The 15,773-nt window shown below is 37.1% G+C and overlaps 1 protein-coding gene across 1 annotated transcript; it reads right to left on the bottom strand.

Moving 5' to 3' along the window:
- Positions 1 to 6,792: 6,792 nt before the first annotated feature.
- Zwilch (zwilch kinetochore protein) lies at positions 6,793 to 14,301 on the bottom strand. The gene is made up of 12 exons (XM_090162861.1): positions 14,210 to 14,301; positions 14,094 to 14,142; positions 13,933 to 14,025; positions 13,386 to 13,874; positions 12,871 to 12,996; positions 12,641 to 12,803; positions 12,444 to 12,587; positions 12,300 to 12,379; positions 11,444 to 11,600; positions 11,110 to 11,368; positions 9,441 to 9,583; positions 6,793 to 6,965 (listed from the first exon to the last, which is right to left on the bottom strand). Exons 1-12 carry the CDS (start codon positions 14,257 to 14,259, stop codon positions 6,892 to 6,894), a joined length of 1,827 nt encoding a protein of 608 aa, XP_090018987.1. The 5' UTR covers positions 14,260 to 14,301; the 3' UTR covers positions 6,793 to 6,891.
- Between the last annotated feature and the right edge of the window lie 1,472 nt (positions 14,302 to 15,773).

Below are 15,773 nucleotides of genomic sequence, written 5' to 3'. Positions count from 1 at the left end.
ACTTTGAGATTTTGAGTGATTATTATGTATTCGATAGTGGGAATTTTAAAAATGCTAAAATCGTTGACCTACGACTGAGGTGTCTGGGCAAGGTCAAAGGTCAAATTATTTAAAGGCCCAGATTTTAATGACATTTACGTCAAATGACAACTCTGATTCAATATTCATATTAGGGTGCGCATTGTCTTTAAAATGAGGTATTACATGTGATTTTGCGATAATTATGTCATAAGATATACTAGAAAACATTTAGGGGGTCAAGGCGAACTTTTGAAAAAACGCGTATGCTGTATCTCGTAAACGGCTGAACCGATCGTTATGAAACTGTCAAAATCGTTTTCCTAGGCCCAAAAAACCCTGTATACAAAATTTGGGCAAAATCGAAAGGGGTCGGGTGTTCTGTGGCAGGCGTTTTGTCATGGAATGACCCTATGGGTAACTTGAATTGGCCTATGTCTTTGGAAGACGCCAAGAACTACATGAAAGACTTAATGTCCGAGAGGAAATTCGTCCACGATGAATTCGAAAAGGAAATGTTTGAAAGACCATTTTATCCGTGTCAATGGCGTTCATTTTCGCACTCAGAAAGCTTTTTAAATCCGCACTGAAAACATTTTACCGAACATGCTGTTAACTAGAATGCATTACACTGGTTACATGATTAAGTCAATTATATAATGTTATACCTGCTTCGTTTCTAGAATTGTCTTTTCTTTAGAAACTTCATATTGAGCGTCAATGGACAGTTTTAACAGTCGCTAACTTGGATTAGGGAAGCTTTCGGATGCCGCGCATAAGTTATCCACAAATTACCCCTTTCTTACGCAAATGACGCCAGGGTCCGCCGTTCGTGCGATTACTCTTAGTGTTCGGCAGTCGATTAATTTTTATCCATGAATAAAATAAGCTCGGCTATATTTCAATAATATTTATTTAAATAACCAATGGTTGAATAAAAATTGTAAAATGTTTAAATAATCGAAGGTGAATAAACCTATTATTTAAATAAAACAAACAATTATTTAAATAAATACCACTTTATTCAAATTAATGCTTGGTTGCGTAAAAAAACATTAAATAAGTTAAAATGATATTCGTTTTACCAACGTTTTTTTAAATAAATCGGAAAATTTGTGGATAATGAATAAACTATTCCGAACACTAATTACTCTCGAACCGTTTGTGGTGAAGTAATAAATGATACATCTATCGACAGTGCGTGACTGACCCTTGATAGCCCAATTTAATATCGGCGATTGAGGGCACTTTAGTGTGATTTTTTACCTTTTTGTGGTGCGCTGTTCAAGGCGTAACTTTTCAACATTTACGGTTAATATGGTAAATGATAAGTCAATCGATAGAGCATTACCGACTTTCGATAGTCCAATATTGATTTCGATGAAGGTGGTCCCGGACCTTTTTGAGTACACATATTTGTGAGTTCGCGGTACTCTACTACACTTCTCAACCGATAGGGCTAGAAGGGTAAATGATACACCAATCGATGTCCTCACCTTCGCCACCCTTAGATTTTTTTTCGCATCGATTCCCATAGCTCTCCAAAAGGGTTAGGACGGTGAATAGCGCATCAATCGCTAGGGATTGGACGTTGGTCAGTATCAATTTTCATTATTTATCCGTGTTGTACATAACTCTCCAACTGTCAACTGATAGGGGTTAGAAGAGTGATACATTAATCGGGAATTTGCTGGCCTAATTCTATTTTCGCAATCTTGGTCAACTATGTCAGCTCCAGTTTTGTGATTTAGCAAACTAACATCTCTAACGCCATTTCACTATTATTGGCGTTTACTGCGTATTTGAACTATTCTTTTCCATTGGAAGTTTGTAACCATATTACTTTAATGCGGTGTTACTTTTGGTCCTTTTTCCTATGGAAGTGTTAATTGGGAATGTGTTGTAATTTATTTTTATACTCTTAATTACTGAGGTATTACTTTTGGTGTTTTGTCAATAAAAATTGATTTTTCATTGGAAGAATGATAACGTGATTGGTATTGTTGTTAATGCACTTTGTTGTTTAGAAACTGCAGCTTTTGGTAAAAATTATTTTTAGGTTCTGATAATAATATTGGCGTGACGTATGTCGACGACACCCACGCTTGTTCCTATAGATAAAAATCTGCCCTCAAAATGGCGGTCATAGCCCAAAGCTACAGAGCAATACTACTCTATTGAAATATTCTTCCTAATGGGCAGGGGGAATTAAATATTCTTCCTAATGGGCAGGGGGAATTAAATATTCTTCCTAATGGACAGCGGGGAATTAAATATTCTTCCTAATGGACAGCGGGGAATTAAATATTCTTCCTAATTGGCAGGGTGATTCAAATATTCTTCCTAATTGGCAGGGTGATTCAAATACTCTTCCTAATTGGCAGGGTGATTCAAATATTCTACCTAATGGACAGGGTGATTCAAATATTCTACCTAATGGACAGGGTGATTCAAATATTCTTCCTAATGGACAGGGTGATTGAAATACTCCTCCTAATGGACAGGGTGATTCAAATAGTCTTCCTAATGGACAGAGGGAATTAAATATTCTTCCTAATGGACAGGGGGGAATTAAATATTCTTCCTAATTGGCAGGGTGATTCAAATATTCTTCCTAATTGGCAGGGTGATTCAAATATTCTTCCTAATTGGCAGGGTGATTCAAATATTCTTCCTAATTGGCAGTGTGATTCAAATATTCTTCCTAATTGGCAGGGTGATTCAAATATTCTTCCTAATTGGCAGGGTGATTCAAATATTCTTCCTAATTGGCAGGGGGAATGAAATATTCTTCCTAGTGGACAGGGTTATTCAAATATTCTTCCTAATGGACAGAGGGAATTAAATATTCTTCCAAATGGACAGGGGGGAATTAAATATTCTTCCGTATGGACAGGGTGATTCAAATACTCTTCCTAATGGACAGGGTGATTCAAATATTATTCCTAATTGGCAGGGTGATGCAAATATTCTACCTAATGGACAGGGTGATTCAAATATTCTTCCTAATGGACAGGGTGATTCAAATACTCCTCCTAATGGACAGGGTGATTCAAATAGTCTTCCTAATGGACAGAGGGAATTAAATATTCTTCCTAATGGACAGGGGGGAATTAAATATTCTTCCTAATTGGCAGGGTGATTCAAATATTCTTCCTAATTGGCAGGGTGATTCAAATATTCTTCCTAATTGGCAGGGTGATTCAAATATTCTTCCTAATTGGCAGGGTGATTCAAATAATCTTCCTAATTGGCAGGGTGATTCAAATATTCTTCCTAATTGGCAGGGTGATTCAAATATTCTTCCTAATTGGCAGGGTGATTCAAATATTCTTCCTAATTGGCAGGGGGAATGAAATATTCTTCCTAGTGGACAGGGTTATTCAAATATTCTTCCTAATGGACAGAGGGAATTAAATATTCTTCCAAATGGACAGGGGGGAATTAAATATTCTTCCGTATGGACAGGGTGATTCAAATACTCTTCCTAATGGACAGGGTGATTCAAATATTATTCCTAATTGGCAGGGTGATGCAAATATTCTTCCTAATGGACAGGGTAATTCACATATTCTTCCTAATTGGCAGGGTGATTCAAATATTCTACCTAATGGACAAGGTGATTCAAATATTCTTCCTAATGGACAAGGTGATTCAAATATTCTTCCTAATGGACAAGGTGATTCAAATATTCTTCCTAATGGACAAGGTGATTCAAATATTCTTCCTAATGGACAAGGTGATTCAAATATTCTTCCTAATGGACAAGGTGATTCAAATATTCTTCCTAATGGACAAGGTGATTCAAATATTCTTCCTAATGGACAAGGTGATTCAAATATTCTTCCTAATGGACAGGGTACCCTGATTCAAATATTCTTCCTAATTGGCAGGGGGAATGAAATATTCTTCCTACTGGCAGGGCCGGAATAACCAATAGGCCGAATAGGCCTGGGCCTAGGGCACCCAGCCTACAAGGGGCACCAAGAGGGTTCGAAAAAAATAAAAGTACAAAACATTAATCATTTGCTTTTCACAAACTTTATTCCGGAGTAATTTTAGTAAATGCGTCCTACTTAATCCGGCCCTGCCTACTGGACAGGGTGATTCAATGATTCTTCCTAATTGGCAGGGTGATTCAAATATTCTTCCTAATTGGCAGGGTGATTCAAATATTCTTCCTAATTGGCCGGGGGAATGAAATATTCTTCCTAGTGGACAGGGTTATTCAAATATTCTTCCTAATGGACAGAGGGAATTAAATATTCTTCCAAATGGACAGGGGGGAATTAAATATTATTCCGTATGGACAGGGTGATTCAAATACTCTTCCTAATGGACAGGGTGATTCAAATATTATTCCTAATTGGCAGGGTGATGCAAATATTCTTCCTAATGGACAGGGTAATTCACATATTCTTCCTAATTGGCAGGGTGATTCAAATATTCTACCTAATGGACAAGGTGATTCAAATATTCTTCCTAATGGACAAGGTGATTCAAATATTCTTCCTAATGGACAAGGTGATTCAAATATTCTTCCTAATGGACAAGGTGATTCAAATATTCTTCCTAATGGACAAGGTGATTCAAATATTCTTCCTAATGGACAAGGTGATTCAAATATTCTTCCTAATGGACAGGGTACCCTGATTCAAATATTCTTCCTAATTGGCAGGGGGAATGAAATATTCTTCCTACTGGCAGGGCCGGAATAACCAATAGGCCGAATAGGCCTGGGCCTAGGGCACCCAGCCTACAAGGGGCACCAAGAGGGTTCGAAAAAAATAAAAGTACAAAACATTAATCATTTGCTTTTCACAAAATTTATTCCGGAGTAATTTTAGTAAATGCGTCCTACTTAATCCGGCCCTGCCTACTGGACAGGGTGATTCAATGATTCTTCCTAATTGGCAGGGTGACTGTTGAAGAAATAAAAAACAATGAAGCTTTTTTTTGTAACAAGTCTTATCTTTCCGTTATATTTTAAGAGATAAGACTTCCCCTATATAAAACTAACATGCGTATAGCTGTTACCGCCACTCAACAATACTAGTCCGCTCTTACTAGTCAGTTTTATGTTGTACTACCAAGGAAGAAGTAGAGAAGGAACGGCGGCGTCATGTTACAAAACCTGTCGCAAAAAGCTTTAGAAATTCCCCTTTTTGTTCATTCCCCCCATACTTTTACCCGGCATCAAGTTTCGAAGGCGCAACCCTCACGCGCATCCTACCTTATATTATTGGGCTGAATGTCCGTATTCAATGCTCTTTAGTAAGGTACAACTTATTTGTTTCGCCATCTAAAGGCTTCGAAAAGTCGCTTGGCGACTTAGGCCTAAGGTGGTGCCTTGGGTATTAGCCTAGCTGATTATTATTATTATTACTGCGTACTGTTTTTAAAATTTTAACGGATATTTTTTCATGTGTAAGGCTTAAGTAGGTTAGGGCAAATTATATTGCTGATTTAACTTTTAATTATAATGGTTATGATATATATATATATATATATATATATAAGTATAATATAATATGATATATATACCATTGTACATAATTATTCATAAGCTAAACTTAAGACTATTTTAAAAAAATGTAAATAAATTAGGCCTTTGCGCCTTGTGAAGCTCAACACAAACACGCGGAAGATATATTGTAATGTTTACAGCTGACCAGACTCCGCCTCGTGACGCAGTGCGCGTCGAATAATGCGCATTAAGGACGGAGTGCCCTAACCGAAAGGGGGTTGAAATGAGGGAAGACAACAACATTTTCGGTACAGGTTTTCCTATTCTGGCCGCCGTTCCTTCTCTACTTCTTCCATGGTACTACCATCTTTTCATTAATTGTAATGTATATATATTTTAACCAAGTTGTAAATAAACCGTTCATTACTTTTAACTGAAGTCACTGGATTCATTTCGGTATCTGCGCTCTGCTCAGTGTTGCTGTTAAAAACTTCAACAGTGACTGATACTTTTTGTGGTAAAGTTACTCTTCGGTTGTTAAGGATTAATGTCCTGATTATGTTAAGGGTCAGTGTGATTGAGTTTTTGTACAGGGTTGTTGATATAACGCTCATTTTGGTTAAATTTACACTTAGGTTGTTATAGAGCGCTTTATAATTTAATGCACAGGGGTTATTAATAAAGAGTGGTCATGGATTGTTCTTCCGAGTTAAAATTACTCTTTGGTTGTTAATGCTTAGTCCGTTAATTATCTTATAGGTGAGGTTTTGGAAAATAAAGGAAAAATAGGTTTCAAATACTAATGAAGTGAAAATCTTTTATTTTAAAAGAGTTTATTTAATAATTGGCTGAGCGAGCGACGATTTCTAATATGAATGAAAATTGTTTGGCTCAAACTTACCTTAATATTGTAGGAAATTCTTCTCTAACTTTGTAGTTTTCGATTGTTATCTTTATCAAAACGCGTCATTGCAACTGGTAAAGATTGATAAATTATCTAAAAATAGGAAAAGTATAATGAGGAAGATTGCTACTCCGATTATGCTGAAGATGGCGTTACGCAACGCTATGGGGATTTTCATTTAATAACGGCGCATGCACGTGTTAGCTAGAGCTTGTGGCGTCATCTTCAGCAAAGTCGCGGTAGAAATATTTATCATTGAAAATATTTGAACAGAAATGGAATGGGAATGCAAATTTTATCAACCGGAATGATAACTTTTCCTGCTTGAATTGCAGCTCTTTAAATGTGAACGTACCCCTCTATACGTGAGCTCGGGTAAAACTATTATTTTGGGACTTACAAAGTATGCTTTAATTTTTATTACAGAGCTTTACAAATTAAGTTTATACAAAATAGATTAAATACAACTTTGAGAACACGTAAAATATGCTTCTGGTTAAATTTAATTTACACTGTTGGTAGTGCAATTAATTACTCTGCCGTGATATTTCACATTTTCGTTCTGATTTGGGCCACCTATTGAAATATTTTTAAGAATTAAAATATATATGATATCGGTTACCACTTTCTGTATTATACCGAATCAAGAATGTATTTATTTATACCTAGGGAGAATGTCTATGTCGAGACGGTTTTTAGCCTTTCTCTCAATCCACCCGTCGGTCCCCCCAGTACGCTCCTCCGTTTAAAATGAAACGAATAGTCCCGGTATTTCATTGGCTGCTTAAAATTTACGTCACCTAACGCGATGGTAATCAAACGCCGGTGACGTTTTGTCTTTCCCCCCGCGCGAGACAGGGGGGGGGGGGGAAAGGCGTTCAACGTGCCCGGCGATTGTCGCAACATAATCATTCTACCTAAATATAAATAAATACATTCTTGACCGAATAATACGGAAAAAATATAAATTCCGACTTTTGGCGTTTGTATCATAACAGGGTTCGTACAAAATTTCCTTAATTAAATTCCCTGACATTTCCAAATTTTCACTGATCATTTTTGTAGGATAAATGAATATTTTGGGGGTAAAATCTTGAAATATATTATGTATTTTTAATATATCTTTAAAATATTTATTTGCCTGATTCTTTTTGGGGTCCTTTTAAAATGCCCTTACTTTTTAGACCATTTTAAAATTCTCTGACTATTCCCTGACCATTTTTAATCATTTTCAATTTCCCTGACCTTTTGGAAACATTTTCAAATTCCCTGACTAAGCTAGATTGAAGGGGCAAGAGTACAACTCAAAATGTTCCAGGATTATATAAAAATCGGCGTGATACATGGCGCTTTTGTCATAGAAAACAGTAAGCCAATAGATGCTATTGCATGCGATAGAGACCTCCAGCAAGGATCCTATATGTTAGAAGGATATGAGGCGAGGGACGAAAAATGGCAGCGCCGTCGGTGGGTCATGCGTGATAGAGATTCCGTCTTTAGATTTCGTCAAGGACAAAACATGGAGAAAGCACCGCCAAAATTTGTCCTTGAGGGAATAGAAACAAGACGTCCCATGTTTAGTGGCTCTCTTAATATCGACGGCGCTGCCGGCGTTTTGAAAACACGGGCTGGCCGGAGGGCTACCTATCCTTCTAACATATAAGATCCTTGCCTCCAGTGGCGGAATTTGGAATCACCGAGTGCAAGGTACAGTATGGGAAAAGATTTTTGTCACCACGACTGTACCTCTCACTCGGTGATTCCAAATTCCGCCACTGGAGGTCTCTATCGCATGCTATAGCATCTATTTGTTAGGAAATAATTTTTTTTAAATTTGTATCTGAACAGATTTGCTACATGGGGAAAAAAAACAACGATAATTCTAAGACCATTATTATTGAGTGGGGGTGGAAAGGCAAACACCTCGACCTGAGGTCCATTGTGCATCCCCAAACTGGGTGACTTAAATAAGTCCTATCACCAACATAAAGCTTAAAATCTGCCCGGCCGTGATATTAGAGACGTCATACGTCTCCAACCGATGCATACCCAAATGCTCAAACCTCTGGGCTGCATAGTAATCGCAGCTACAGAGTACATGTGAGGCGGTTTCCTCCTCAGCTAGACAAGCTCTGCAAATAGGGTCATCACTGACCCCAATGAGAGTTAAATGTCTGTTCAGATGGCAGCTAAAAACCAGTTTAGAAAGAATACTATACTGGCTGAGAGCTCTAAGAGCAGCCTGGCTATCTGAATAAATCTGGATAACCTTCCCATGATACCCCTGATGTAAACAGTAAGCAACACAGGAGCAAATGGCAAAAATTTCAGCCTGAAATACACTAGTGTGTATCCCTAGGCTTTCATAAAAGCCAAAATTATTAGTAAGGCAATACATCCCCGCACCAGTGCCATAGTGGGTCTTAGACCCATCAGTGAACCAGACTATCTCTCCTCTGGTACCGAGGGTCAAGTGACTCCACTCCGCACGGCTAATGAAGTTGACCTCAAAAGGTTTACTAAAGTGGAGTTTAGTAACCATCAGATCAGAACCATAAGACCATAAGTAACATACCACTTAAGTATGACACTTACCACCATCGCTAAGTTTTTAAATAATAATTGTTCCACCAATGGCGGAATAAATTATAAATTGACTAAGGATTGACAACTCTTCGCAAATTGTTACTAGTCTTTGGAACTGTCTCCTAATGACGGCCTTTTAAAGGATCAACCATGGATGAAAATTTAAATGCTTTCAAAAGTAAATATAATGCTTTCTTCGGCAAAATCATGAATTATTGCCTGGGAACATAAAAATTGATATTATTCACTCGCCTCATTAATGATGGAAGTTTTGGTCGAATTTGAAACTCAAATCCGTTTAGCCAACACACTAACTTAGCAGTAATTTTACACAATCACTCTACAACACACTCATTAAGGAAACCTTTCGGTGTCATATAAGTTGTGACTTACACTACTTATGCTTAAACCCTTAAATAAATATAGGTCAACATTAGAATTATATAATTTAAGAAAAGCTTTTACCTGATAAGAAAATGTCTGTATTGTCTGCTCTAATACTGTCAAATGTTTGATATATGGCACGGGATAACTGAAAAATGGTACGAAAAACAAATCCTCCTTCCTCAGTGACAGTTCGGTCAAATTCCCATGTTTCAGGAGGAGATCTAAAACATTTTTCATAGTTTAAAGTTAGCTTAAGGTGACAAAAAGATAAGCCAACTCACAAGGAGATGACCCGAGGTGTTACTCACCAATTTTGTTCAAACTCAGAGATTTAGTAGACCTTCATGTATTATTATTATTATTGAAAGGGCTGGAAAGCCGTGCACTTCGACCTTAGGTCCATTGTGCAACCCCCAACCTGTGACTTTAGGTAAAAAGTCCTATTTCCGACACAAAGTTAAGAATCTGTTTGGCCGGGATGTTGAAGAAGTCATGCGTCTCCAACCGATGCACACCAAGATGCTCAAACCTTTGAGCCGCATAATAGTCACATCTACAAAGAATGTGAGAGGCAGTTTCCTCCTCGGCTAGATAAGCCCTACAAATTGGGTCATCACTAACACCAATAAGATTTAAGTGTCTGTTAAGTTGGCAATGGCCTGTTAGTAGGCCAGTTACCAACCTTATATTTGTCTTAGAGAACGAGAGTAGCTCTTTTGCTCTCTGCCTGGACGGGCCAGGGATAAACTCCTTGGAATGCCTTTGACCATCCATCTCAAGCCAAAGCTTGGGTTGAAGATCCGACATATACTTGGAGACCAGGCTGCGTACCAGGCCACGGGGGATGGGTAGAGCAGGTTCAGGCTCACTAAACCAAGCTCTTGCACACTCCCGGGCCAAGGAGTCAGCCTTTTCGTTCCCGTGATGCCCTTTATGACCCTTTATTGTGCATCCCAAGATCAGAAAGAAGATCTAAGCAGCTAAGAACCAAATTAGAAGTGATACTATACTGGTTAAGAGTGGCCTGACTATCCGTGTAGATTTGGATAACCTTCCCACGATGCTTCTTTTCCAGACAATAGTCGGCACAGAAGCAGATAGCAGAAATTTCTGCTTGGAAAGCGGTAGCGTATTCCCCTAGGCTTACCATAGTTATTATTAAGGCAGTACATCCCCGCGCCGGTACCAGAATTGGTCTTAGACCCGTGGGTAAACCAGACCACCTCACCTCTGGCCCCAAGGGTAATTTATTTTAAGATTTTCCCATGTTAAATCCCATAAAGAAAAGTTTAGATTTAGTTGTCAAAAACATTTTCGGTTGCCATGGCAAAAGGGAAGCCCATTGAAATTTTTTCCTTGGGGAAATTTTAAGTTACATGAAGGTCTACTAAATACCGGAGTTTGAACAAAATCGGTGAGTAACACCTCGGGTCATCTCCTTGTCAGTACATTTCATAAAGCATGGTTGATAGCACTGATTAAACTATTTTAGACTCAAGATAAAGAGATGATGGCTACATTCAACAACATAAATCCTAAAATGTCCCAATAATTCCAATTGCGTTACCATTTGTTTCGATTGCCTATTATTAAAAAAAAGTTTGTTGAACACCAAAACTCTCAAATCGTATAAAATTAAACAATCAAAAATCCAGCTAACAAAAACTTTTTACAACCATAGCAACTAAATTGGTTTGTAAAAGTTATATAATTTGCACATGAACAGCTTTAACTAAAAATTACAAACCTTTTTATAATCGATAAAATGGATATCACCGAAAATGGCAAAACTATTTCATCACCATCCTTGTAATTGCAACTAGTAATTTCTTTCAGAATTCTCCTAGCTAAATTATTAAGGTGAGAAATTTCAAGGCGAAGGTTGTTTTGGCACAAAACAACAAACTCCAGAGCATAGTGAATTTTAATTAAAGAATCAACTGATTGAGAAAAACCCAAGTTGGAAGTAGTAAAATATTCTTTCAACAAATCAGTGGTAGCAAGTCCTAAATATTAAAATATTCCTATTTAAAGTAAATTAAACATAATTAGTAAAAAAGAACAGGAAAACCAAGAAATACCTAGATAAGCTGCGTAGTAATCATCCCAAAGTTTAGTAATTCCAATCTCTGCTAACATTGCTAAAGCATTTAAACCATTAAGATTAATGGGTTCAGAAATGCCTTCATTAATTTTACGAATCCAAATTGCTAGTTTCGTCATGTTACTTCGCTTAAGCTGATAAATTGTGTTATATTGTAGTGGGGGAGGAATATTATATGAAAGAGATTATTAATAATAATAATAATAATAATAATCAGCTAGGCTAATACCCAAGGCACCACCTTAGGCCTAAATCATCAAGTGACTTATAGCCATTAATGCATAATTGCAGGTGACTTGGTTTTAATGCATAGGAGGGTCCTTAATGCCCTGTGAGCCAACAGCTCCCTACACTCACTATTACCATTAACGTCACCATGTTATTATGGAAGAGGAAACTAAAGAGCTCAGAGGAAAATACCTTTAACCAGTGGGGAAAGAACTAGCAAACTCAACGCAGGAGTTTTTCTGCGTTTTCACCCAGTGCCACAAGCTGGGATCCAACCAAACTCCTCTGGCTGCAAAGCGAAAGTGCTAATCACTCCGCACACCATTATATCATAAATCTAATTATTTCCCCTTAAAGGTGTCAGTTATTGCGAGTAATTATATTGATAGCTATGGACCGAGCTAACTTCATACCAAAAAGAGAAACCAATTATCATGCACCCATTATGACAATGAGCCAAAGATCATGTATTATTAGACTTAATGGCTTAGTTCAAAATTCACCAAAAATGTGGTCATGTAGAAACGCCTTTAAGTAAAATATAACACGTGGAAGACAGGAAACTGACACACTTATAAAACGTAATAATTTGATTATTGTCATACTTGGGGATGAAGTTCTCCTCTACGAATAGACTTGCACACTGTTGACAGTCCTTCTTCCAATTCTTTTAATGATTTACAATCTACAGTAAAATTTAGTTTTTAATTTTTTCAGAAAATTTGTTAGTTCACAATTTAATTGCTTACATAAAAGAGCATCCCATAACTGGGCTGTAAAATCTCCAATAAACTTGTCTGATATGATAATTTGTTCGATACAGAAGTCAACTTCCTCGAGTGATGGAGGAATATGTTCCTGTTGTCCAAATTTATTGTGACTTTCATTTGTAGCTAATAAAAAATAAGAATTACAAGAAATTCCAATAAAAATGTGTCAATTGTACATCTTATTAGATCTCGAATCTTAGACATTGCTTCCACTTCAGATTCGATTGGCCACTCCATTACATTGGTTTCCAAGGCTTTAGTGATAGTTTCTAAGAATGACAACTGCTTGTAGAGAATTTGGAGGGGCCCCGATTTCTGCCCTAAAACCATTTTAACTCTCTGAAAGTTAATAAAACAAACTATATGATCTTGCCTTTTTTAATACCAGTATGATAACTTTTGTTACCATATGACAATCAGCGTCATTTGAGGGTGGATTTAGGATTTCATTTCCTTCATTCCAAAAACATTTAATAGAGAGATTGTTTAAACCGTAACTAAAATCGTAAGTTGCCGACAATTTTTCTATTACCTAGAAAAACATGATTTAATTTAAAAAAAGACAGTAACATGATGTTGTTGAAAACATAACAGAAGTATATAATATATCTCTTCGTGAGTAGTATTCATTTCTCTCAACTGCTTATGTTATTCCTATGAAACATGTACTTTTCAAAGTTAGCCCAAACTTTTTATGTATGTTTGGAAATAAAAAATGTATACAAGTAAATTATTTTTACAAAGTGTAATTTTAACATTTTACATCAGGTAGAGTGATACTCGTGATGTGGTGTAGGCAATTTGTCGGGAAAATTAAGCCCATTAACAACAGGCATAAGCCAGTGAAAGTCCATGTTTCATTTTTATTAAATAGATGGATCATTCTTTTGAGAGATCTTATATACTTTTGATCTTACTAACAGTTGCATTTTTTTTAGGGTAGTAACAATATTCTGGGCTTTTGAGCAGAGCTAAAGTTGGTAATTCTTTACCAACCGTGCCTTCCACACTTGTAACAGAAAAAGTCATAATTTCATTCTTGGATATTTTTTTCACGCCCAACATTTCGGTTTTGTCCTTATCATTTCCATCACAAAGAGCACAAAAGAATGGAACATTGCACTTTAGAGGTTCCATATTTAGAATGGTGGCTGAAAATACACTAACAGCTGTGCGGGCAAATGCTGTAGGTAATGGATTATAAGGGTTTTGCAGTGTTCCACTATTTCTATTCATCAACTGAAATGTCTCGGATTCGGAACTTATCGTTTTTTGAAGTTCTGACAAATTGAATGGAGCTTCCAATGGTTGGCCTATAAAATCTATCTTAGACTCATCAAGATTCTTCTCTTTCATAAAACCCTCAGATTCCTGACAGTATTTGACACTTAATGGCGTTGAACTTTTGCTCTGAAAATTAATTTCTGATATGAACCAAACAAATTTAATAACTTGATTGCCAAATTACCTCCTTAATGTAAACCAAAATCAATTGGTTATCAATGACAATTTTCTTCAGAAAATCAAAAATAGAAGACTGCACTATTTCCGTACATAAGTTCTAGAGTACATAAAAATTATATCTCCAATCTCATTTTCAGATGTGGTAAGTTTTGCTATCTTACGTACATCGGACATTAAAGCTGGAGTATTTCTTAATCTGTACTTCTGAAGAGTACTTAAAAAATAAAGACCCATTTTTATTAGAAATTAATAATATTGAAATACATTAATTAAATGTATACCTTTCATATGATTTAATTATTGCTTCAACATTTTCATCCTTGACATCCATTTCAGCTTTATTTCAAAAATGACAATTAAAATTATTGTTATTCGGCCTTTCTACGCCTTGACTGAAAGAGCTTCAAATTCAATTATTAAATTCGCGCCTTTTCTGTTCTATCAAAGATAATATAACCATGGACTAATTAGTCCATGATATAACTATACGTACCATAGATTAGAAATCATGCTCCTTGATCGTAACGCAGGCTCTTACTGAGTTCTCGGCGGAAGTCGGAAAAAACTGCCTCCATGGAGCTGGCAGGGCTACCGACATATAGTTAAAACGTAAAGTTTTAGTGAAAATTGCGCCGTGGTTTTTGACTCGCGGTTTTCAAGATACCAGATATTTTTGCGTTATATTGTTTTAAAACAATAATGTATCATGCCTGTAGCTCAAAAAATGTTTCTAAACGAAAGAAAACTAAAGGTGAGTAATATAATCTTGGGTTATCTCTTGAAATTCCTAATTTCCCACCCTGCTATGGAGCCCGATTTTTCCGAACTTCCGGCGCGAACTCAGTAAAAGCCTCAAGAGAAAACGCGCTATAGAGAAACGCCGTGATTTCGAATCTAGGGTACGTAATTATATTATCTTTGGTTCAGGGTGAGATATGTGTAACGGCCACGCCAACGGAGGGATACGTGCGGACATGGGTGGGGACACCCGTGGCGGAAGTATCCCGACCAACCGTTGGGGGATTGGTAGTCGTCCTCACACGGCCTTCCACAAACTCTGCCTCCCTTGCGCCTGGGATTACAGGATTGTTATAAAGTTTCATTGTTGTCGTACATGTAACATGTACACCGGGGCTATGGCCAACTTTGACACTCGCGCAATAGAGGCCAACCCATTCGTTGAAATTTCTATGATATCTCTCGGCGTTGAGCGCCTCCTAGAGGAAAATTATTTTTAGAATAGTTTTTTCATTGAAACCAATATAAAAATGAGCGTGGCGCTGAACGCCGATAGCTTATGGCGATAGAGGTAGAAAAGAAGGGTGGGGTTCATTTCTCCAACTTATCATTTCTCCAACTGCTCATTTCTCCAACTGTTCATTTCTCCAACTGCTCATTTCTCCAACTACATATGGCACCGAAATTGTGGAGTTGGGGTAATGGTTCTCTGACTCTACTCATAACCCCAACTGCTGACAATTCTACGGCAGAGGTAAAACTCCTAATCAATGTAGAGGTTTCCAAGAGGAATTACATTTTGGGGGTACGACATAAAGCACCATTTTTGGGCGGTAGTTTTGAAATATGATGTGGCCGATGTGAACTAGTTAGTCAAAAGATTTATGTCAAATGATTTAGGAAATTATCCCGTAAGTTACTATAAATTTAAATGACAATATAACTTGATGGGTGGAAGCTGAAGTGTATAATATATCTCTTACGAAAGATGTGTTCCATAGAAATCTTATACTCCTACCTAGAATGCTCCCGTCTACGGGAGAACCTGACGCCAAGTAATTTTGTAGCAACGACTAATGATTATATAGTCTTTGCTTAAGCTTCAGC

The sequence above is a fragment of the Leiobunum rupestre genome, chromosome 11 (genome assembly GCF_980474605.1).
Source record: "Leiobunum rupestre chromosome 11, qqLeiRupe1.1.hap1, whole genome shotgun sequence".
Taxonomy (NCBI): Eukaryota; Metazoa; Arthropoda; class Arachnida; order Opiliones; family Sclerosomatidae; genus Leiobunum; species Leiobunum rupestre.
The sequence above is the reverse complement of the archived record's forward strand: the minus strand, read 5'-3'. Positions and strand labels throughout refer to the sequence as shown.

What these genes read in the sequence shown, in the direction of transcription:
- Zwilch (XM_090162861.1), bottom strand. Translation starts at nt 14,259, where the DNA reads ATGGATGTCAAGGATGAAAATGTTGAAGCAATAATTAAATCATATGAA. An exon ending in ATAATTAAATCATATGAAAG is followed by an intron (nt 14,143 to 14,209) that starts GTATACATTTAA and finishes TTATTTTTTAAG; the next exon opens with TACTCTTCAGAAGTACAGAT. An exon ending in GTTATGGGATGCTCTTTTAT is followed by an intron (nt 12,380 to 12,443) that starts GTAAGCAATTAA and finishes ATTTTACTGTAG; the next exon opens with ATTGTAAATCATTAAAAGAA.